This window comes from Pseudophryne corroboree, chromosome 1, assembly GCF_028390025.1.
Source record: "Pseudophryne corroboree isolate aPseCor3 chromosome 1, aPseCor3.hap2, whole genome shotgun sequence".
Taxonomy (NCBI): Eukaryota; Metazoa; Chordata; class Amphibia; order Anura; family Myobatrachidae; genus Pseudophryne; species Pseudophryne corroboree.
The window spans coordinates 1,057,315,507-1,057,340,057 of record NC_086444.1 but is presented as its reverse complement, the minus strand read 5'-3'; the positions used below and the strand labels follow the sequence as shown (position 1 = coordinate 1,057,340,057).

The 24,551-nt window shown below is 45.4% G+C and overlaps 1 protein-coding gene across 8 annotated transcripts in view; it reads left to right on the top strand.

Moving 5' to 3' along the window:
* The window catches only part of EXOC1 (exocyst complex component 1), a 143,000-nt gene that overhangs the window by 21,557 nt on the left and 96,892 nt on the right, over nt 1-24,551 (top strand). For 3 of the 8 annotated variants that reach the window (XM_063920899.1, XM_063920896.1, XM_063920897.1), the window contains exons 4-10: nt 4,368-4,527; nt 8,704-8,724; nt 9,529-9,716; nt 18,581-18,808; nt 19,111-19,243; nt 21,458-21,567; nt 22,886-22,939. In XM_063920899.1, coding sequence (XP_063776969.1) covers nt 4,368-4,527; nt 8,704-8,724; nt 9,529-9,716; nt 18,581-18,808; nt 19,111-19,243; nt 21,458-21,567; nt 22,886-22,939 — 894 coding nt within the window. The remainder of the gene's footprint in view (nt 1-4,367; nt 4,528-8,703; nt 8,725-9,528; nt 9,717-18,580; nt 18,809-19,110; nt 19,244-21,457; nt 21,568-22,885; nt 22,940-24,551) is intronic. The other 5 variants (XM_063920902.1, XM_063920900.1, XM_063920903.1 and 2 more) reach the window with 3 other exon arrangements.

Genomic DNA, 24,551 nt, shown 5'->3' with positions numbered 1-24,551 from the left:
GGGTAGTATTCCACACTATATTGTGGTACTGAAGCCAACCGGCTCGGTGAGATCTGAAATATTTGAACACTTACATACAAGCGTTCAAATCAAGATGGAGTCACTCGGAGCAGTGATAGCGAACCAGGAAGAAGGGGACGATATGATGTCACTGGATATCAGGGACGTTTACCTACAGGTCCAAATTTGCCCTTCTCACCATGGGTACTTCAGGTTCCTGGTACAGAACTGTCACTATCAGTTCAGACGCTGCCGTTTGGATTGTCCACGGCGCCCCGGGTCTTTACCAAGGTAATGGCCGGAATGATGATTTTTCTTAAAAGAAACATGGACGCTTTCCTGATAAGGGCAAGGTCCAGAGAACAGTTGGAGGTCGGAGTAGCACTATCTTAAGTAGTTCTACGACAGCACGAGTGGATTCTAAATATTCCAAAATCGCAGCTTTTTCCGACGACACGTCTACTGTTCCTAGGGAAGATTCTGGACACAGTCCAGAAAAACGTGTTTCTCCCAGTGGAGAAAACCAGGGAGTTATCCGAGCTAATCGGGATCCTCCTAAAACCAGGAAAAGTGTCAGTGCATCATTGCACAAGAGTCCTGGTAAAAATGGTGGCTTATTACGAAGCAATTCCATTCGGCAGATTTCCCGCAAGAACTCTTCAGTGGGATCTGCTGGACAAATGGTCCGGATCGCATCCTCAGATGCATCAGCGGATAACCCTATATCCAAGGAAAAGGGTGTCTCTCCTGTGGTGATTACAGAGTGCTCATCTTCTAGAGGGCCGCAGATTCGGCATTCAGGATTGGATGCCGGTGACCACGGAGGCCAGCCTGAGAGGCTGGGGAACAGTCACACAGGGAAAAAATTTCCAGGGAAGTGTGATTAAGTCTGGAGAATTCTCTCCGCATAAATAAGCTTAGAGCAATTTTATAATGCTCTAAACTTAGCTAGACCTCTGCTTCAAGGTCAGCCGGTATTGATCCAGTGGGATAACATCACGGCAGTCGCCCACGTAAACAGAAGGGCGGCACAAGAAGCAGGAGGGCAGTGAAAACTGCAAGGATTTTTCGCTAGGCGGAAAATCATGTGATAGCACTGTCAGCAGTGTTCTTTCCGGGAGTGGACGACTGGGAAGCAGACTTCCTCAGCAGGCATGACCTCCACCCGGGAGAGTGGAAACTTCATAGGGAAGTTTTTCAACATGATTGTGGACCGTTGGCAAAGACCAAAGGTGGACATGATGGCGTCCCGCCCGAACAAAAAACGGGACAGGTATTCCGCCAGGTCATGAGACCTTCAGGCGATAGCTGTGGATGTTCTGGTAACACCGTGGGTGTACCAGTCTGTGTATGTGTTCCCTCCTCTGTTTCTCATAACCAGGGTATTGAGAATTATAAGACATAGAGGAGTATGAACTATACTAGTGGCTCCGGATTGGCCAAGAGGGACTTGGTACCCGGAACTTCAAGAAATGCTCACAGAGGACTAAGGGCCTGGGGAGCTAAGAAGGGACTTGATTCAGCAAGTACCATGTCTATTCCAAGACTTACCGCGGCTGCGTTTGACGGCATGGCGGTTGAATGCCGGATCCTGAGGGGAAAAGGCATTCCATAAGAGGTCATACCTACCCTGGTCAAAGCCAGGAAGGAGGTGACCGCACAACGTCATCACCACATGTGGTGAAAATATGTTGCGTGGGTGAGGCCAGGAAGGCTCCACGACGGAAATTCAACTAGGTCGATTTCTACACTTCCTGAAAACAGGAGTGTTTTGGACCTCAAATTGGGGTTCATTAACATTTAAATTTCGGCCCTGTAGATTTTCTTCCAGAAAGAATTGACTTCAGTTCCTGAAGTCCAGATTGTAAAGGATGTATTGCATATACAGCTTTTTTGTGCCCCTAGGGGCACCGTGAGATCTCAACATAGTGTTGGGATTTCTTAAAATCATATTGGTTTGAACCGCTCAAATCTGTGGATTTGAAATATCTCACATGGAAAGTGACCATGCTGTTGACAAATATCTCACATGGGAAGTGACCATGTTGTTAGCCCTGGCCTCGGCCAGGCGATTGTCAGAATGGGCGGCTTTGTCTTACAAAAGCCCATATTAAAATTTTCCATTTGAACAGGACAGAACTGGGACTCGTCTCCAGTTTCTTCATAAAGGGGTGTCAGCGTTTTCACCTGAAACAACCTCTTGTGGTGCCTGCGGCTACTAGGGACTTGGAGGACTCCAAGTTACTAGACGTGGTCAGGGCCCTAAAAATATATATATATATATATATATATATATATATATATATATATATATATATATATATATATATATATATATATATATATATATATATATATATATATATATATATATATATAGTTAGGACGGCTGGAGTCAGAAAGTCTGACTTGCTGTTTATACTGTATACACCCAACAAGCTGGGTGCTCATGCTTCTAAGCAGTCTATTGCACGCTGGATTTGTAGTACAATTCAGCTTGCACATTCTGTGGCAGGCCTGCCACAGGCGAAATATGTAGATGCCCATTCCACAAGGAAGGTGGGCTCATCCTGGGCGGCTGCCCGAGGAGTCTCGGCATTACAACTTTGCCGAGCAGCTACGTGGTCAGGGGAGAACACGTTTGTAAAATTTTACAAATTTTGATACTCTGGCTAAGGAGGACCTGGAGTTCTCTCATTCGGTGCTGCAGAGTCATCCGCACTCTCCCGCCCGTTTGGGAGCTTTGGTATAATCCCCATGGTCCTGACGGAGTCCCCAGCATCCACTAGGACGTTAGAGAAAATAAGAATTTACTTACCGATAATTCTATTTCTCGTAGTCCGTAGTGGATGCTGGGCGCCCATCCCAAGTGCGGATTGTCTGCAATGCTTGTACATAGTTATTGTTACAAAAATCGGGTTATTACTATTGTTGTGAGCCATCTTTTCGGAGGCTACTTCGTTTTGTTATCATACTGTTAACTGGGTTCAGATCACAAGTTGTACGGTGTGATTGGTGTGGCTGGTATGGGTCTTACCCGGGATTCAAGATCCTTCCTTATTGTGTACGCTCGTCCGGGCACAGTACCTAACTGAGGCTTGGAGGAGGGTCATAGGGGGAGGAGCCAGTACACACCATGTGACCTAAAAGCTTTTTTAGATGTGCCCTGTCTCCTGCGGAGCCCGCTATTCCCCATGGTCCTGACGGAGTCCCCAGCATCCACTACGGACTACGAGAAATAGAATTATCGGTAAGTAAATTCTTATTATATAACACTTGTATATCTGTGTGTCACTTAGTCTCTGAATGTGTATAAAAAGTGCTATGGTGCCGCAGCCACAGCTTTTTCCATGCCGTGCCATGTTCTGTTGTGTGTCGTATGCAGACTCAGTCGCGCACAGATATACAAGTATTGCAATTAAGATGCATCTTTGGGGCAAAATGACATCCGATGCTAGCAGAGTTGCATGGGACCTGTGTATTATTCATGGCTCGACAAATCCCAGGAGCCAGGTCGCCATAGATTTTGTTGCTTAGATATCAGATTATGCAGGGAGGAAAAAGATCCTCGGCAGCCCCAGCCAAGATTAGTGGGCATGCCTGTATTGCGGCGGCCAATTCACGCTGAGTGTCTATCCCGGCCTGTGCTGACTGCTGACTCCAGCTACATAGAGTTCCCCAGTAAGAGGATCTATACGTGTCCAGGGAATGCGGCTTCGGAGGGGGTAGTGATGAGGCCATATGGGGGTGGCTGGTGACGGGTGGTTTATCCGGGGGTACCCCCTTAGTTGTGTGGCTGGGGGGGGGGGAGGCGAGATTGTGATCAGTGTTTGTAACAATGGTTACTTTTTTACACAAACTTTTTGAAGATAAGATTATTAAACTAAAATAAATAGTGCTGCTTATGAGGAATGGGGCTGATATACCGCCTAACGGGATGCCGGCTGTCAGTATACAGACAGCAGTACCCCATCTGCTGGTATACCGGCAGCGAGTACCTTTGTGGGCTCGCTGTGAACGCCATGCTTTGGGCCCGGTTGCAAGCTACGCTCACCAAAGGTTCTATTCCCACTCGGTTGGGGGTGTGGACCCACCAACCGTGTGGGAATTACGGGCGGGTATTGGCATTCCGACCGCCGGTAATATGTCGGCCGTCGGGATTCCGGAGTCGGGCTCCTGAACGCCAGGATGCCGACAGCCGTCATTATAACTGCATCCTACTTCTGAGATGTTACAATGTTAAGGGATAAATGGAAATTACCTATGATTCTTGCTACATCATAGATTAGGACAGTTACATTTACAAGTGCACTATAGAGTCACAAATTGCAGAAAGTATTGGCTGACATGACTGTGTTTCCTTACAGGAGAATCCAGATTTTGATTTACATTTTGACAAAATCTATAAGTGGGTTGCCAGCAGCCCCGCTGAGAAGAACGCATTCATTTCCTGTATCTGGAAACTGAACCAAAGATACCTGAGAAAAAAAATCGACTTTGAACATGTCAGCGCTCAGCTTTTGGAAGGTAGGCCCTACAGTCAGGCTCATGCTCAGCCAGGCCTAGTAACCATTCAGCATTCCCCCTCTAAATACAACGTGGTGCTTGACAGTTGTTTGTGCACCTATATGTATAATAAAACTGCTAGGGTTGTGTCTGTACATAGCAATCTTTTATAATTTTAAAGAAACCTACTTCTATGGACTGTTTATGAAACAAAAACAAATGTTCAGAATTTTTGTCTGTTTGTTTCGGCATTACACAAAAACTACGGGATGAATTTGGATCGCAATTTCACTATTGGATAGCTTAGTGAACTAGATAGAAATTGAGGTATGTATGATCTGGATGTGACATCAGAGAGAGGAGCAATAAAGGAAAAAACAGATGCGTAACACTCTGCGCGTCAGTGTGCAGGCTCCTCAAGTCCAAAGTGACTACAGTATATGTATATAAATCAATATATAATGCACACTCCGAAAAACGCTCAGAGCTTCAGGCGTAGATCTCAGGGCCAGCTGTTTCTCCCATGGGCAGCTTCACGTGGCTTGCTCGCAAGTTAGTAGCCACAAGCATCTTTTTGTGTTAATACCTGAAGGAAATGAACACAAATTATTTACAAAGAAATTTTGTGATCAATGTGTAAGATATACAACACAATATTAGATGGCACTACTGTCTTTGTAAATTTGTTCATCTGAGCAATAACAGACATCCACGGACAAACGCTAGTTGCGCATAAGGGAACATGAGAAGTGATGGCAAGGTCTGGATGCACTGCAAATTGTCTTTGGCAGCCAAGTAGAAAAATAGATATTACATGGAAAACCATAGTAGTTACATTTCCTAGGAAAATCTAAATGATTACGATGAAAGATTCAATCTTCAAAAATGATTACAGCTGGAAGCTTATATGTTGCTCATGTCATTTAATTGGCTTATTACAGAAAATTTGCAGATAAAGCAAATCAATGACTACAAATGTCATAAACATGTATTGATGTTCTGGTAATACAGATATGCCATGGCGGTGGTGTTACCATGCTAGATTAACACCCAGGGCCTGATTCTGTGCTGCAGCGTCCCTGTCTTTTGCTGTCCAGAAGAGCATATACATGCCCACTGGAGCCATCGCAAAGTCCTCAGGTTCTCTAGTGAGTCTATAGTTCTGCAGACTGGCCGCGGCAGTAGCGACACTGGTGCCATGTTTCTCTACGTACATGATCAAACCTGAAGGCAGATACATGACCCGAAAACAGCCACGGCACGCCTGTGTTGTTACCACCACTCCCTGTTACCTCCCCCAGTCGGTAATTTCCTGTCAATCACTCTGCATTAAAAATCTCACTGCGAGCGGCATCACAAAGGTATCTTGGCTTATGTGCAGTGCGATTGTGGCGCATGCGCAGTCTGACGATAATTGCTCAGTTGCGTGAACATCGTCATTGCGTACACACGTGAATTAGGCCCACAGTACGTTGCCAGTATATAAAACGAACACACACATTAAAGAAATGAAAGAAAACTAAAACTACAGAAACCCTATATATGATACTAGCTACTTACTGACAAATTAACATTACAAGGGCCTGACATTCAAGGAGGGAGGGCAAAGTATCCGGAGATTTTAATGTTACGCACTGAATACAAAGTGCAACTTTTATTAATTTAATTATTGTTATCTTTTATATGGCTCCACTGGGTGTCTACAGTACCATACAGGGATTATTTTTTTATTATTAACTATGGAAACCAGATCTCTTAAGGGCCTAGGATCTAGTAAACTAAGTTATGAGGACACAAATGAACAAAAACAACATTGGATACTAAAGTGATGTACTACAGTGTGTATAAACTGTACATTGTAGTGACCCACCAATCTCCTACTTGCAAGAACCATCAATCCGCAAAAGACCTTCACTCCTTGTATTCCCCAAATATGCCTTGCAATGATCCAGTGAACGTTTCTTAAAGGGTTATGTTGGTTTCCCTACATGCAAGGACAAGATAATTGTCATACAATCCCAAGTGTCTGAAAATTTATCAAATCTTGAGTTTTGAAATGTCAGCTACAATTCCAGTTTCATTCGTATGGGTAGATTTACTGCACAAAGACACGGTTTTCAAAGCTGCCAGTGATGCACAGCTTTTACCGATGGATTTCAAAGGGCGATAGTAATTCATTCTAAATCAGGTTTGTTTAGCAACAGTGGAGATTAATGACCAAGATACATGCCGAAAAACCTCCACACTGAAATGTTCCTTATAACCAAGTACAGCTGAACCAGGTTTTTTGTCTTGGTCAAGTGAATTTGCCGGACACCAATAATGTCTGGCACTCGGGCACATAACCGGGGTTATTGAGATCCTGAAGGATTTGTGTCGGGATGCATGTGCAGCATTCCGATCTGTGCGTGTGTGAACGTGTCCTGCGACGTCTGAAGCACTCCGGCATTAGACTGTCAGTGATTGACAGTCTGATGCAGTTTGGGGGTGGAGGGGACAGCAATGGCCTCAGTGCGTGTTGCCACCTTTTAGGGGGAGGGAAGAGGCCAGGGATCTCTGTGGTTGCACAGAGATTTCCTGGCCTTTGTGACAGGCGACTTGCGCGTCCCCATGGGTGCTGCAAGCCGTCCAATGGTAAGTCAGTGATCCGATGCTGCATCCTAGGACAGAGGTCAGATCACTACTGCAGCAGGAGGTGTCTGCTTGTAATAGATGCCTCTTGCTTCCAATGAAGCAGCAGTGATAGCAACTCCAACCACATCTGAATTAGGCCCAATGGGCAGAATGCTAGAACAAGTCACAAAATACCACCGTTTTCATAATATACGGACCAGATTTTGAGTGGTGCTGACAACTGTCCAACCTGTGAGACAACATACAGAGATGGACCTGTGCCTTGTGCTTCTCCAGCTCTGCTCTACTGCAGAGTTCTAGGTGTTTTCCAGTCATTTAGTAGGAAGCTCCCAGTTCCGTAGGTCAAGTTTCTTACTCTTGGTTCCTGTACTCGGAGAGAATTCTTATACAGAGTCAAGGGATACTCCTACCTTTTCATTGTAATTCAGAATAACAGCATAATACTATAGTAATGAATAATGTATATACACAGTAGTATAAAAGAGATTTTTTTCCATCTATAGACACTTTGGGATGTTTAGTTTTGTTTAACTCCCAACAGGATAAATGTACAATCATAAAAAAAGGTTGTGAAACAATGTGAGACTCTTGCTGGCTGGGCGGCTCCTCTTCGGTGGCTTAGTGGAGTCAGTGATCAGGAGGAAAAGGGGGGGGAAAGTGTGTCAGCCCAATTTGCATCACAGGAAACCAAAAATATTCCCCAGCTTTATCTATTTTAAAGGATGCTGTGTCCTAATTGTAGAACTGATTGGCAAGTAGAGACAGATCTGTATGTGGTTATGAAAATGTTGTCTGACATTGCACTAGTTCACGTCTGGCTCGTAGGGAGTTTTGTAATGGCAATAATGAATGCTTTGCGTTTATATAACACCTGCTTGGCAAGCGACCTTTTGCTTGTTGCAGACTGCCTGGTTGTCTTACGTTGCTTAATGGCATGAGGTGTCTATTGGATACTGTACTGATAGGAGCTGATTCTGAGGAGCATGCAGAGGCATGTATTGGCGGTCACCCGTCTGCGGCTTTATGCAGATTGCATTCCCCTGTGTAAATACCTGCGGCTAAATATGCATGGATTGAGATGCCCACTTTTAGCGCCCATGCACGCTGTAAAACCGATTATTGCATCTTTAGACGCTACGATTGGTTGTACTAATTCTCCACCTGACCATGGCCTCCTGTGCTTGCTGCTGTGCGCCAGGGAACGTAGTCGCATTGACACGACCACGGTACTCCCATATTTGCGCGCACTGCTAGCCACCTCCCAGTCATCGCCTAGGCACACCCATCACTTTCTCTCCGCCTTTGGGATATCGTCTGAATCGATCTCAACAGCACCTTTGTGTAACCCATACGCCGGGTTTCCAACTTTTTTGCGCAGTTGCAAATAATCGCTCAACTGTGTAAACATTGGCATTGCATGCAGATTGCATATGACTCAGAACCAAGCCCATAATGTGCAATGTTGTGTGTAGTATCTGTATGCATTCGCTCTACATCAGTCTTGCTTTAATACTACTTTGCTTACTGTCCTCTGCTCTTTTTTCCCCACTTATTACTCTCCAGAACTGCCTAAAGTTGCTGAAGGTGGGTGACCTGATTTATCTTTCTACTTTCACACACTAAACCATCCTATGTTCTTCTATGTTATTTGAAATGAAAGTAGAATGTTAATGAAACCTTTTTATATCGTTATGGCCTGAACTTGGGCCAATACGTTTCTGCCAGTGCACACCGCATTTTGGAAGTTTGATTGACGGCTCCATGACGACTGTTAATCATAGATGCTGAATTGAACTGAAATGGAGAATGTAAAATCAGTACGGCCAAAAATGTGGAAAATATCTTATTAGAGCACGTCCTTCTAGTTTTTAGTCTTTTGAGCTTGTTTCCAATTACGGTGAAAGAGCAGATTAAAAATGACTTTAAAAAAAATCATTAACGTGCACTTTATCTTAGAGAAGCTTCAGCGGCCAGTTTTAAGTTCTCCATCTATTTAGACAGTAAATACACAGTTGTGTGGGCAGATGAAGAACACCATTTAGGACCAGTGCATGTCACAGCATTTTGCATTAAGGACTAGAATATACAGTATGTATATGAGTCAAGGGAAAGTAATAGTAATTTTATGGTTATTTGTCAAATTTTTCTGATTTTCATCTCCTAAAATATCCCTGTCTGTGATTGTACATTTCTAATAACTCTCCTGGTCTTCTTTGCTGGACTTTGCACGTTTCATCAAATACGGAAACCCTGACCGCTCATGGCTTCTCTTTGCCCGCCTGCCTCCTCATTGCCTGTTTGACCGTGACATGCTGCATACGAATGTAGATATGTGCTTTGTGGATTTACGTATTCCCTTTTATTTTTCTTTACCTGTGAACATGGAAGAATCCGTCCCTAGTGGAGAGAACCAGAGTGTGGCCGGGGGAGAGGAAGAGGCAGCAGCTGAGTACCAGGAGCTGAATGCCAGGGAGAAGCAGGACATTGAGTTCATGATGGAAGGCTGTACATATGCTATTTCCAATGCAGAAGCCTTTGCAGAGAAGTTGTCTAGGGAGCTGCAGGTCCTGGATGGGGTAAGATTGAGGATTATGTTAATGTCTGTTATGTTTATCACAGTAATTTTGTTTTTGATGCAAAATGTTGTCATTAGAAAAACAGAGGTCACAGTTTTTATATGTAAAATAGCATAAACTAACAACATAGATTACTGGGCTACAGTGGGGTGGTAAGGGTTGTTTCCATGTAGAATACATTTCTGTAGCAGGGTACATTTAGTTTCCACAGAAAAACATTGGGGTGTATAGTGGATCTTGTTCCAGAGGCACCAACAGGCTAAAAACTTTAGGCTGTCCCAGGTTGCATTGGGGCCTCCTCTATAACCCCGCCTCCAGACACTGAGAACTCAGTTTCGAGTTGGTGCCTGCAGCAGCAGGTCACCTAACAGGAGGGCTGCACTGGGCAGCCATTAAAAAGCTTTTCTAAGAAGATTTCTTCAACTGGGCTGTCAGCGCTGTATGTCAGGGTGACACTTCAGCGCTGCAGCTCCATCACCTCCCAAGCGGCGTTGCCTACTCCCGTGGCTCAGTTCCCAGGTACTTGCGGTGGAGACGCTCTGGCTTAGGCAAGCGGTCGCAGACCGCTCTCCTGGATTGCGTGGCTGCTGCAGGGAGGAGGTAAGAGGGTCCCCCAGGTGGGACCCACCATTAAATCTCATTCCGTCCGCGACCTAGGGAGACGGGTCACGGCGCTGGTGTAGAAAAGGTCACCGAGCAGGGACCCCACTAGACCGCCAGGGCGTAAGAGTACAGGTCGGGTTAACTAACGCCCCATTTAATAAGGCTCTGTAGTACCGTGGGTGGAAGTCCAGCATAGGGGAACTGGCGCTTGACCTCAGGGTGCCATCTCCACATAGATTTCCCGCCATGGAGCTGCCTCACACTCTCCCTTATTCCCTGACAGAGATGCTGGGCGCCATCTTCTGAGCATAGCTACTACTAGTCTCTGGGATTGCCGGGCAAGGTCTCCCTTGTAAAGCCACCTGTATACAGCGCTGTGACTTTACAAATGCTTAAGTATTCTACATGTCTTTATACAGACAGCGTTAGTTGAGAAAGAGTGTACCTGTTACAGAATATATTGTTCAAGTATTCTGATAGATACCTCAGAATAGGTATAGGACCGCGCTGTGTTTTGTTTTGTCTGCAGAGAAGGCATCGGGCATGTATTTCTGCATAACGGAGTGCCGAATGTCTGTGTCTCTGTGTCTCTGTGTGTCTCTCTCTCTCTCTCTCTCTCTCTCTCTCTCTCTCTCTCTCTCTATATATATATATATATATATATATATATATATATATATATATATGAGAGAGAGAGAGAACGGATAGGTAGGGGTACTGGCGACCAAATGGTGTTTATATAAAAAAATATTTAGAGGACTAAAATGCGATTTATAAGGACATGGTAAAATCAATTTTTTGTAAAAAAGTATGAACAATTTATTTGTCAAAATACATAAGAACACTACTTTTAAAAAGAAAATATTTCTCAACACATAACTACATATATCATAAAAATGGTAAAATGGTATATGTGAGTAATAAAAAAAGGGGTTAAATATGTATCGAAGAATATATTTAAAAAAACTTTCTTAAGACATAAAAAGGATAAAAAATGGAACTAGTAATTCGGTAAAAAATCGCTTAACTTAAAATGGAGGGTCATACAGGAAATTCCAACGCGTTTCGTCAGTCTGACTTCATCAAGGGGTATATATATATGAGCAAACAACAACGAGCCCGGCACTCCCGTGTACCTTTTAAAGAAGAAAAACGCTGCGGTGCCCTCCTGGTGACGCTGGGTCACTGTATAAATCGTAGAAAGAAGGCGGCACTCATACAGGCTGGAATGCAGGTGATTAGGTCATTTTATTTGGACTAGAATGGCCGACATGTTTCGGGGTGAACCCCCGTCCTCAGGGCCAAAAACAGCAACACTTGAGGACGGGGGTTCATCCCGAAACATGTCGGCCATTCTGGTCCAAATAAAATTACCTAATCACCTGCATTCCAGCCTGTATGAGTGCCGCCTTCTTTCTACGCCTTCTTTCTACAATTTTTATATATATATATATATATATATATATATATATATATATATATATATATATATTATTAATCCAGTGCAGCTTTATTGTGATAATAATTTCTGCATTGCCTATGACTGTGTGCGCCTGTATCTGCTGTGTGGTTTCACTCTGAGTGTTTCCCAAATATAACTGTCACTATATTCTGTACCCTAAGAGGCTAGGTGCGTCTGGATCCGCTAATATAGTGCGTCACAGTATTTATCCATTACATATATTGTACGGTGTACTCGGTCACATAATACCGGATTTATTCACAGGTATTGTACTTCGTCTGGCAATATCGTACTAAGTCACTCTGTTGTTGCATTCTCACAAAGGGCCTAATTCTGACCTGATTGTAGCCGTGCAAAATTTTTCACGGCTACGATCAGCCACCCTGACATGCGGGGGAACGAACAGCACAGGGCAAGTCCACCCCGCATGTCTGGCCCTTCCTTCCCCGCCGCACAGGTACAAAAGCATCTCACGGCGGGGATGCTTTTGTACCTGAAGTGTAGCTCCCTACCAGCACAACTCCTGTGCGCTGGCAAGGAGCTACCCATCGCTCTCCGGGTCGCAGCAGCTGCGTGTGACGTTGCGTATCCGCCGCTGCCCTCCCCGCGCATGATCCGGGCACGCCTGCGTTGCCCGGACCATGGCCCCAAAACAGTGGCCCAACGCTGCCGGACAGCCCATTTCCCGTCCAGTGAACACCTCTGCCTGTCAATCAGGCAGAGGCGATCGCTGGGCTGAGATGCTGATAGCATCTATGGCATGCGCTGGCGCACTGCGGCACCTACGCATGCGCAGTTCAGACCTGATCGCCCGCTGTGCGAAAATTCACAGCAGCGATCAGGTCTGAATTAGGCCCATAATGTCTAACAGAAAAAGCAGTAAATCAGTGAAAGAGCATGCTCCAGGGATTTACCAGAGAGGGAAGTGTTATATGACGGTCTGTGTACTAATTGTTATACGCCTCCCAGTCTGTCCGCAGCTCCTGCACCTTCAAGGAGCCACACTGGGCTGCATAAACCAACCTACTGGGTACTCTGGTGGAACGCTTAGCGCCCCCTATGGGACCACCGGTGCCACTGCCACCTCCTATTGTCCCTATGGTTAGTTCGCCTTGGGCGGAAATTTTGTCTAACCAACTGCAGCAAAAGAATTCGTTTCTGGTTAGACAGAAACCTACACCAGGTCACTCCCGTGTCTCTGGGTCCTCTAGGTGGGCTGCTTCCTCCTCGCAATACAAAAACGTCTCTGATGTCTCATATGAAGAGGAGAGGGAGCAATACAGTCCTTTCAGTCACTGAATCCTGTTTTACTGATGAGGATTCTCCCTTGCAGATTGATGTCCCTGCCTTAGTGGATGGATGCTAATAAGCATATCCTTCAAATCACTGATGAGGATTCCACTACTTTGGCAAAGGAAAACTGATAAGTTTAAACAGCAGAAGGTGGTTAAAACTATATCACCGCAATCTGATCATCTTGTGGACATCAGTCGGGAACCCTGGTCTAATCCAGGGAGGAAATTCCCTCTGCCAAAACTTGGCTCGCTATCCTCTCCCTGCAGAGTTATGTAACATATGGGAAACTCCACCGCAGGTGGATTCTCACGTCACCCGCCGCATGGTGTCATCCACTCTGCCTGTCACCACTGTCACCTTACTGAAGGAACCGACAGATAAGCGTGTGGAGGGATGCCTGAAGTCTGTATACTCCCATACTGGAAGCATTCATAGACCTACTGTAGCTGCCTCTTGGGCTGCAAAAGGTATTGAGGCCTGGGTTCAGGCATTAGAGGAGGAGCTGACCGATGATATATCTGACAATGCCAGACAATACCTGTCTCACAATACCACCACCGCCTATTGCGTTCAGGAGGCGTCCTCTGAGGCGAGTGTAATGGCAGCCAAGGCGTTGACCGCGTCTGTCCTGGCTCGCCGCATACTGTGGTTGAGGTCAGGAAAGTGTACCTGGATCCCAAAAGTCCTTGGAGGTACTCCCCTTTACTGGGGACATTATGTTTGGGGAAGACCTAAATAAAGTAGTGTCTGAAATAGCAGCCACTAAGATGGCTTTTCACCCCACTACTAATCCTTCTGCACAGAAGGCAATAGGTACCACTTTTCGTTCCTTTTGGCCTCAAGGAAATGCAAAAGGCAGGCGTACCCGCAATAATCTCGTGCTCCCAAAACCAGAAAGCCCAAGGCCAAATAATCCTGGGCAGCCCCTCAGCCTGCTTCAAAACATGACAATCCTGCTGCATGACGGGACGGGCCTCTCTCTGGGGTTATCCCAGGGTGGGTGGTAGACTTCTACAGTTCACTCAGGCCTGGTTAAAGACCACATCAGACCCATGGGTACTGGAAGCTGTCTCTCGTCCAGAGACGTCCCCTTCACCAGATTTACACTACGGCTCTCCCTTCGGATCTGTTGAAGGTGCAATCTCTACAAACTGTGGTGAGTTCTCTCCTGAGTACAAGAGTGGTTGTGCTGGTACCTCAGTCCCAAAGAGGCAGAGGTTACTTCTCGACCCTGTTTTTAGTCTGAACAATGGGTCTTTCCGGCCTATACTCAACCTCAAATCTCTGAACAAGTTTGTGAGAGTGTCCAGGTTTCGTATTGAAATGCTGCGCTCAATTGTGCTGGCTATGGAACCCGGAGACTATATGGTGTCCCTGGATATACAGGATGCATACCTGCATACACCTATTGCCATATCACATCAGCAGTTTCTGCGGTTTGCTAATGGCAACCTCCATTACCAGTTCCAGGCTCTGCCATTTGGACTGGCTTTAGATCCTCGGATATTCACCACAGTCATGGCCGTTACGACGGCTCATCTCCATCGCCAGGGAGTTAGAATCCTGCCATACCTAGATGACCTGATGATTCTAGCAAATTCCCTCTGTCATCTGCAACTGACGGTAATCTTCAAGCCCATGGGTGGCAAATGTAAGAATTTCTCGCTAGTCCCAGCTCAGATCATGGTGCTCCTGGGGGGCACTCCTGAACACACACAGTCAGAGACTCCAGAAAAAAGTCCTGAAGCTTCAGGACAGGATAAGATGCTTCCATAGTTGTCCCAGAGTATACACTTGGCGATGCAAGTACTTGGCCTGATGGTGTCGACCTTCGACATGATAGAGTATGCTCAATTTCATTCCAAGTGGGACGGCCTGCCTCATTGGATCAGATCTCACATGATCTCTTTGACTCCAGACGTTCGCCTGTCACTGACCTGGTGGCTCCAGGACCAGCAATTGAGCAGGGGCCATCCCTTCTGGGTCCCCGACTGGGTTCTGCTGACAACTGACGCCAGTCTGAGGGGATGGGGAGCGGCGTTGTAGCAGCACTCTTTTCAAGGTCGTTTTAACCAAGGAGGAATCACTCCTTCCAATAAATATTCTGGAGCTAAAGGCAGTGTTCAATGCACTATTTCACGCCCTGCCTCTAGTCCAGAATGGGCCTGTTCAAGTATATTCAGACAAGCCACCACGGTGGCATACATAAACCATCAAGGTGGCACTCGAAACCGCATGGCAATAATGGAAGTGTCAAAAATCCTTTGATGGGCGGATCTCCATCTGCCAGCTATATCATAAGTGTTCATTCCGGGTGTCCTGAACTGGGAAGCGGACTTCATCAGTCACCAGGACGTGCACGCTGGAGTGTGGAGTCTTAATCCAGAAGTCTTTCAATTCCTAGTGAACAGATGGGGCCTACCGGATATAGGGGGTCATTCTGAGTTGTTCGCTCTCTAGCATTTTTAGCAGTCGTACAAACGCTAAGTTGCCGCCCTCTGGGAGTGTATTTTAGCTTAGCAGAAGTGCGAACAAAAGGATCGCAGAGCTGCTACAAAAAAAAATTGTGAAGTTTCAGAGTAGCTCTAGAACTACTCCGCGATCACTTCAGACTGTTTATTTCCTGATTTGACGTCACAAACACGCCCTGTGTTCGGCCAGCCACGCCTGCGTTTTTCCTGGCTCGCCTGCATTTTTTCGAACACTCCCTGAAACCGGTCAGTTGACACCCAGAAACGCCCACTTCATGTCAATCACTCTGCGACCAGCAGTGCGACTGAAAAGCTTCGCTAGACCTTGTGTAAAACTACATCGGCCGTTGTGAAAGTACATCGCGCGTGCGCACTGCGCCACATGCGCAGAAGTGCCTTTTTTTTTTGCTTCATCGCTGCGCAGCGAACATTTTTAGCTAGCGATCAACTCGGAATGACCCCCATAGACCCATTGGCATCTCAACATAATCACAAAGTTCCAGTCTTCGGACCAAGGATCCTCGAGCAGCATTCGTGGACACACTGGCGGTTTAATGGAACTTCGGCTGCCCTACGTGCTCCCTCCAGTGTCACTCCTGCCTAGGAGGAATACTACTTCTAGTCACTCCAGCGTGGCCTCGAAAGCATTGGTTCTCAGACCTGCAGGGTCTATCGACAGAGGATCCCCTTCTACTTCCTCAGCACCCAGACCTTCTAGTATAGGGCCCTTGTCTCTACCCAGACCTGGCCAGACTGGCTTTGACGGCATGGCTCTTGAAGCATCACTCCTGAGGGCCAAAGGATTTTCCTAGGCGGTTATCCAGACTGTTGATAGCCCGTAAACCAACATATGCCCAGATTTATTACAGGGTCTGGAACTCTTACTTCACCTGGTGTGCTGATAAGAATTATGATGCATATCGATTCAGAACGTCCAGAATATAAATTTTCTACAACGAGGCCTTGACCTAGGTCTTCGTCTGTCCTCCCTCAAGGTTCACATATCTGACTTGTCGGTATGGTTTCAGAGAAAAATTGCGTCTATACCGGTCGTTCATACTTTCACTCAGGGTGTCCTATGGATTCAGCCTCCTGTGGCTCCATGGGATCTGACTGTTGTACTGAAGGTCCTGCAAGAATCTCCATTTGAACCTCTTGAGTCGGTGGACCTGAAATGGCTCACGGCCAAGGTCCTGTTCTTGCTGGCTATTGCCTCTTCAAGAAGGGTGTCAGACTTAGGTGCTTTGTCCTGTCGTCCACCCTTTCTGATATTTCACCGTGACCGGGCAGTTTTAAGAACTCGAACGGGTTATTTAGCTAAGGTGGTGTCATCCTTTCACCTTAACCAAGAGATTGTGGTTTCCGGCCTTTATCTCTTCAGATTTGTCCTTTCAAAGAGTGGTCTCTGGATGTTGTTAGGGCTCTCCGTGTATATGTGGAGAGGACTGCCTCTTATCAGGAAGTCATATACCCTTTTTTGTTTTTTTTTGGTTTCCACAAACGTGGCTGGGCTGCGAATAAGCAAACCTTGGCCAGATGGAATAGAATGGTGATTGTGCAGGCTGGTCTCCCAACTCCTGCTGCTAATAAAGCCCATTCTACTCGGTCTGTTGGACCTTCTTGGGCGCCGTGGCGCATCCGCAGAACAATTGTGCAAGGCAGCTACGTGGTCCTCAGTGAACATGTTTATTAGGTTCTATGCCTTTGATACTTCCGCCTCCCAGGATGCTTCCTTCGGACGCCGGATTCTCGTACCCGCTAAGGCGCATCCCCTCCCTTGAGGAACTGCTTTAGGACAACCCCGATGTTTTCCTGTTGAAACCAATGTATCCTGTTGCAGAAAAGGAGTTTTATGGCAGACTTACCATGGTTAACACTCTTTCTGCGAGGTACAGTGGTTCCACAGGGCGCCCACCCTGACGCACCTTGCTTCCTTGGGTTTGTATGGCATTAGCCGCTGGTACCTTCTTCTGTCGTGAGAATGTGGTTCTATGTGACTAACATCCGACTTCTCTCTTGCCTGCTCCTGTATTGGACTGGTTAACGAAACTGATCTCTCAGTGCCTGGAGGCGGGGTTATAGAGGAGGCCCCAATGCATCCTGGGACAGCCTAAAGCTTGTAGCCTGTTGGTGCCTCTGGATCAAGATCCACTCTACACCCCGTAGTTTTCCTGTGGAAACCAATGTATCTCGCAGAAAGAGTGTTAACCATGGTAAGTCTACCATAACACTCCTTTTTCTATGGGTGTGTATTCTGAGGTCTGTCAGAATCAGTTGGATCTCCTGCACCAAGACTAGAGGCTAGATGTGTCATCGCTTGGAAAGTGATAAAATGGAGAGTGAAAAAGTACCAGCCAATCAGCTCATAACTGTCCTTTTTCAAACACAACCTGTAACATGGCAGTTAGGAGCTGATTGGCTCCATTTTATCACTTTCCAAGCGATGACTCATCTAGCCCTGGAGCTGGTATAAATCATAGCTAGACAGCTGCTCTCTCAGGCATAGGGCTGAGGATGGTTCAGTCGCGTAGATTTAGAGTCGGCCGACTAAATACCAGCAGTCTATGTACGGGATTTCTAATCACTGGAAGCGGACAGAGAATTGTGATTACATAACGTGACTCAGAGGCGGTTTCTTGCTTGTCGTTACTTATGGAATGTAGGGGTAAATTAACTAAGGTGGGAGTGTTTTTTAGAACTGGTGATGTTGCCCATAGCAACCAATCAGATTCTAATATATTCTAGATAGCAGCTAGATAAATGTTAACTGGAATCTGATTGGTTGCTATGAGCAACATCAGTTCTAAAAAACTGCCACCTTAGTAGATTTACTCCGTAGTGTAAAGCCACAGATAAAGGCCTTATAGATGGTCTTTTTACATCAAATTTTAGATTTTCATGTTCCCAAACAAGCTCTTTGATAACCTGTTTAGAAAAAAACGAAATTAACGGATTATGTCAAATCAGTTTTAAAAAGTTGCTGCTAACAGTTTTACTGAGAGGGAATGTTGATCTAACCTGCGATTTTCCAGGCAAACATCCAGTCCATCATGGCCTCGGAGAAGCAAGTGAACATACTGATGCAGCTGTTGGACGAGGCACTGAAAGAGGTGGATCAGATTGAGGGCAAGTTGAGCAGTTATGAAGAGATGCTCCAGAGCGTGAAAGAGCAAATGGATCACATCTCGGAAAGCAACCACCTAATCGAGCTCAGCAAAGCCAACAGTGAGACCCTGCTGGGGCAAATTGAGTTCCTCGTTGTGAGTACACTATATAAATGGATTGCTTGCCGGACATGTACAGTGTACAGTTTAAAGAAGGATTAAGTTAATAAGTAAAAGGTTATAAATGATATGTGGGAAGAGCGGCTATAGGAAACCTGTTTAATGCGTCCAGCTTGTTTTGGAAGCAGTTGTAATGATAGGCCTTTTTATGATATGATATAGGCCTTTTTATAATATTTGTAGAATGTTTACATAAAAGCTCATAAAGTATTAAGTTATATAAGTAACTGCTCCTATCAGCTCTCTGTTGTTATTGAGAACCTTGCATTATGTTCTAGAACCATATGGACTTATCGAAAGGTCACATAAGGGCTCTCCAGGAGGCTGACCTTTCCTCCCCGTGCGGGATTGAGGCTTGCACTAATGCAGCAGAAGCACTTCTGCAGTGTATGAATGTATCTCTTCAACCAGGTATCCACATTGCACGCTAATGTTTTATAGTACACACTTGGAAACATCACACACAATATATCATTTTTTCAGTTCTGTATAAATGTTCTGAATATGTTTGAGAACTGAAGGCAAATGGGTTGAAACAGAGTTGAACGCAAATCATCCGTAATTGCTCTTGTAATGTATGCATGACCTAAAAGCATATACCTGTACGTAGTGTTGTACATATCTCTACAGCTGGGCAGCCTCTATCCGTATATTTGGTTTTATAGCAATCTGCATTATCGGGTGCATTTGCAGCAGTTCCATCCCTGGTGCAAAAGATCTATCTGAAAACAGGCATAATTACACCATGCAGAACGCTATGTAGCATACAATTACATTGATATTACCTCTCTTAACTTAGAAACAAATTAGAAGGAAATATGCCCACACTCGGTTTTACCCATATTGAACATGGGTGGTCATTCCGAGTTGATCGCTAGCTGCAGTTGTTTGCAGCGCAGCGATCAGGCTAAAAAACGGCTGTTATGCGTATGCGGCGCAATGCGCACGAGCTTCGTACGAGCACAACGAACGAAGTAGTTTTGCACAGGGTCTAGCGAAGCATTTCAGTCGCACTGCTGGCCGCAGAGTGATTTGACAGTAAGAGGGCGTTTCTGGGTGTCAACTGACCGTTTTCAAGGAGTGTTTGGAAAAACGCAGGCGTGCCAGGGCGAACGCTGGGCGGGTTTTTGCCGTCAAAACAGGAACTGAACAGTATGAAGTGATCGCAGGCTCTGAGTAGGTTTTGAGCTACTCTGAAATTGCACAAAAATTTTTTGTAGCCGCTCTGCGATCCATTCGTTTGCATTTCTGCTAAGCTAAAATACACTCCCAATGGGTGGCGGCATAGCGTTTGCACGGCTGCTAAAAACTGCTAGCGAGCGAACAACTCTAAATGACCACCATGGTACTAGCTGCGTGGCAGTATTAATGCCATATATGTATACAAAACAGAATGACTTTTGCTATCGGCGTTAACAATATTGCAATTCTGTGTGTCCAGCACGTAAAAGCACGGGGACTTTGTTTATATTTTGATCAACATATAAAACTTGCAGTCGTCATCAAGGACCCCAATTCTCTGCAGGTATCTGGGAGGTGAGTGCATTTAGCTGCAGTATAATTGATGTGCTAGCCATTTATGCTAGTGTAGGGACTTGCATATAACCGAGTCCTTTGATGACAGGCTGCAAGTTTAAATGTTTTGATCAAAATAGGATGTAGTCAGCATCCCGGCACGGTAGATGCAGGCGGCCAGGTGACCGACCCCGAAATCCCTACACAGCGCATATTGCTGGTGCCGAAACCCCGACCGATGGTATCCCAATGGTGGGTATTGGAGTGAGGATTAGAGCCAGAAGGGAGGTTATCCGTAGCCCCCACACCATGCGATTAACTGTGGCTGACACCTCCTGTGTTCTTAGCCCTAGCCGCCACCCCAGGCGGGTTATGGTTGGGGTGGGATAAATTCATTACCATGTCCCCTGTTGCCATTCTAAAAGTCGGGATGCCGACCATCAGCATTTACTATCACACCTGAACAAAATCCCCATGCTTTTATTTGCTAGCTACACCTACACTTTAAGTATATTATTGTTAGCACCGATAGCGTAATGGGCCCTACACACTTAAAGATATCACTGAACGATATGAACGTTCTCGTTCATTAATGAACGAGAACGCGTTCATATCGTTCAGTGTGTAGGCACCAACGATGAATGATTCGTGGCCCCGCGCTCATTAATCATTGGTGCCTGGTCGCTTATTCATGCAGGCCAATATGGGCAATCTCATCCATATTAGCATGCACTGCTATGGAGCCGGGTGACTCCTCCCGTCACCTCCCCCCCCGCGCGCCGCCGGGTCGCCCATCAGCCGTATCGGCCGTCAGGCAGCTCGGCGGCGGATCGCCGAGTGTGTAGGGCCCATAAGTCTGCTCTCTTAACTAAGCCTGCATGGGAACAGTTTATTACAGCCCAGTTACGTCCCTTCAGTTGCAAGTAGAGATGCGTTCAGTTTGCATAGGGCTCTGCATTGCCTGTTTTGTACGCTTTACTCTGACCTATAGTGCACAATTTTTATTACTGAATAATGCCTCCAATTGTTGTGTTTATCCATTGGGTTCCCATTGTGTTGGTTGTTTATGTTGTAAGTGACCATGTCTTGTCATATTAATCTCTCACTTAGGACACTCCATGCTCCAGGCTGTAAAGCAGCAGCGACAGCTGTTTATTGACCTTCGGGAGAAGTTTGCTGGCAGACTGGCCAGTCACTTGAACAACGTCTTTATCCAGCAGGTACTCCCATTTATACTCTGTTTTCACGAATCAAGTCTAAGCACTCTTGTACAGGCACTGAAATAATCATCCATAGAACTCAGGGATGAGCCATTTATAACTGTGAAGGAGAGGTACCTATATGAACATTATTTGGTGACTATTTTTTGGTGGTAATTATTATTTACAGTTCATGTTTTATTTAAAACTATTTATTTTGAGAATAACATTACATAACTTTTATTATTTCCTTGGAGATTGAAAATGTGTTTTTTTTTTTTTTGTTTTTTTACCAAGGCAGATCATTAATTTCAATATTTAAGGTGTAAAATGGTTTGCTAAAGGTGGGTACACACTGGCCGATATATCGCCCATTCTATTCAACGGCCGATATCTCGCGGGTCCGTCGGCCAGTGTGTACGGGCGATATGTCTGTGAACTCTGTCGTTCAGACATATCGCGTTGGCCCCGCAGCACAGCCGATGGCCAATATATCTACCGATATATTGGCGCATCGCTGTGTGTGTGTACGGGCGACCAGCTGCCCATACACATGCTGCGGCAGCTGGCGGTGATTGACAGCTGAACTGTGTACACGCCTGCCCAGTTTATGACGTCGGTCCCCGACGGATCGGGCAGTGTGTATGCACAGCACACTGCCCGATCCGTCCATAGATATATCTGCAGATATAGCTATCAGTGTGTACCCACTTTAAGTGTGCTATAAAGCAATGCAGTGCTGATGACAATGTGGCCTTAAAATGGCAACACACAGGTCAGACCATGTGACAGTATCAATAGGACTCCTGTATGAGCAATGTACACTTGCTTGTGATTGGTTAGTTCTGTTCATTGCTCCTTTTGCACCCTAAATACAATCTTACATAAAGCCATACTTTCAGATTGGCCACACACAGAGATCTGACCAATAACGACCATCATCCAACCACATTTACTGACCTGCTGCAATGATAAGCTAGTCTGACATTTATTTAATTATTGTTATGCATTGTGATGATTTTTCAAACCACACGTCCTGTGATATTGGGCCACTTGTCTGAGTCTGTGTGACTGTCATTGGTGGGAATTGCCATATTGATTTTATCAGTGATAGTCAAATACAATCATTTGTATACAGTATGCATTGAGAGTCCCCACCATCCCAAATGAACATTTTATTAGCAAGCATTTTGTAGTTTATTCTATAATAAAAACAGTAGTACATTATTTTGTGTTATTGGTTTTCCAGGTGTACAGTGTTAGATTGAATTACTCCTTCAGTCGTTTTCCCTGTGTGTCTATGTGAATGCTGGTATTTCTGCATTTTATCTTCCACTAGTTCACTCAGATGTTCCCGCACTTGTATAGCAGGTCCTACTATCTCTCTATGGCAGTGAGTACACAGAGTGTGGTTGTGACGGCACAATGCTTGTTCATTTCCATATGGTTTCAGAGAAATGGTTGAAGAGTATGGGCCCGATTCAGACCTGATCACTGTTGTGCGAATTCGCAAGGCAGACGATTATCGATCGACTGCGCATGTGTATGGATCGTAGTGCACACGCGTGAGGCAAAACTGCGAAAAAATCCAGCGCCTTTATTTTAGAACGCTAGGTGTACGCAAGTTGACAGGAAGACGGCGTTTGGGGGGTGGTAACTGGCCGTTTTCTGGGAGTGTCAGGAAAAAACGCAGGCGTGCCCAAGCGTTATCAGGGAGGGTGTGTGACGTCGGCTCTGGTTCCGGCTCCGAACAGCCTGTGTCCTATCGCACTGTAGGTGTAGATCCTGGGCTACGAACAGACTGAAAAAAACATTTCATGGTGAGTAAGTTGCGAACGGATTTGCAGCAGACCAGCGTCCGCAGAGATTTTTGTAAGGCGTACGCAGACTTGCACAGGGCAGGTATTCACTCTGTCTGGGCGGCAACTATCTGATCGCCAACCTCTGCAAATTCGCAGTGGAGCGATCCGGTCTGAATTAGGCCCTATGTAAGCTGTCTGCCTACTAACACCTACTACTAAAACGTTATCTGTACAACTGCTTGTGGTTTATTGTATGATGAAGTAATCATGCATCGATATAAGTCTTATAAGTGATAGAAACGCTATTATGGATCTTCAAATCTCAGTGCTGGATTGCAGGGCTTTCTGAAATTTGTAGTTCCACAAGAGCTGGCGAGTCACAGTAAGGCTGTTTATAAAGCATGTTTTTGGTAACTGTTGAGTTGTGCCTGTTAATAAAATATTAACGGTATGTATAAGTAGCGTCAAGTATCAGTGTGCGGAATGCAAGGGCAAGTGGGGAATTGACTTATACCGTATTGCTTTCTCATTGCCCGTTCATAATATTTATTTTTGTGGTTAGCAATATAATATATGTCTACGACACTCTATCTTGTCTTTCCTGAAATCACTTTGTGTCTTATGAAGAAAGAGGGAAATACAGTATATTGCTTTTAATGGTTTTCTGCATTTAAGTGGTTTCAGTAACTGACCGCATCTACTGAATGGAGGTAACAAGTGCGGCCAGTTTCCAATTAGTGTTGTGATTACGCTTTCTACCGCTAGTGCATCTGATCCATCTGTAAGGCATATGCGGATAATGCAGTCACAATGAAAGTACCATCATGCTGCAGGTTACAAACCTACATCTGTAGTCCAGTGACCGGAATTACTGCTTGAAAGCTTCAGAAGTAAGGAGATAGCGATTAATGCTTTCTCAATATTCCATAGAAATGATAGTGAAAATGTAATTAAACACGTTCCTATGTGTTCTATTGGTAAATTCACCAATGTTCTGATCATCACCGCTGATATTTTATGCAGACTTTATTGTGGGGATCATTGTTTTTGGGATGACCTTATAAGAGGGTCTGGGACTCCAGGTCGACGCCAATTGGTCGACACACCTTAGGTCGACATGGAAAAAGGTCGACATGAGTTTTCTTTGGGTTTTTTTGGTGTCGTTTTCTTCGTAGAGTGACCGGGAACCCCAATTAGTGCACC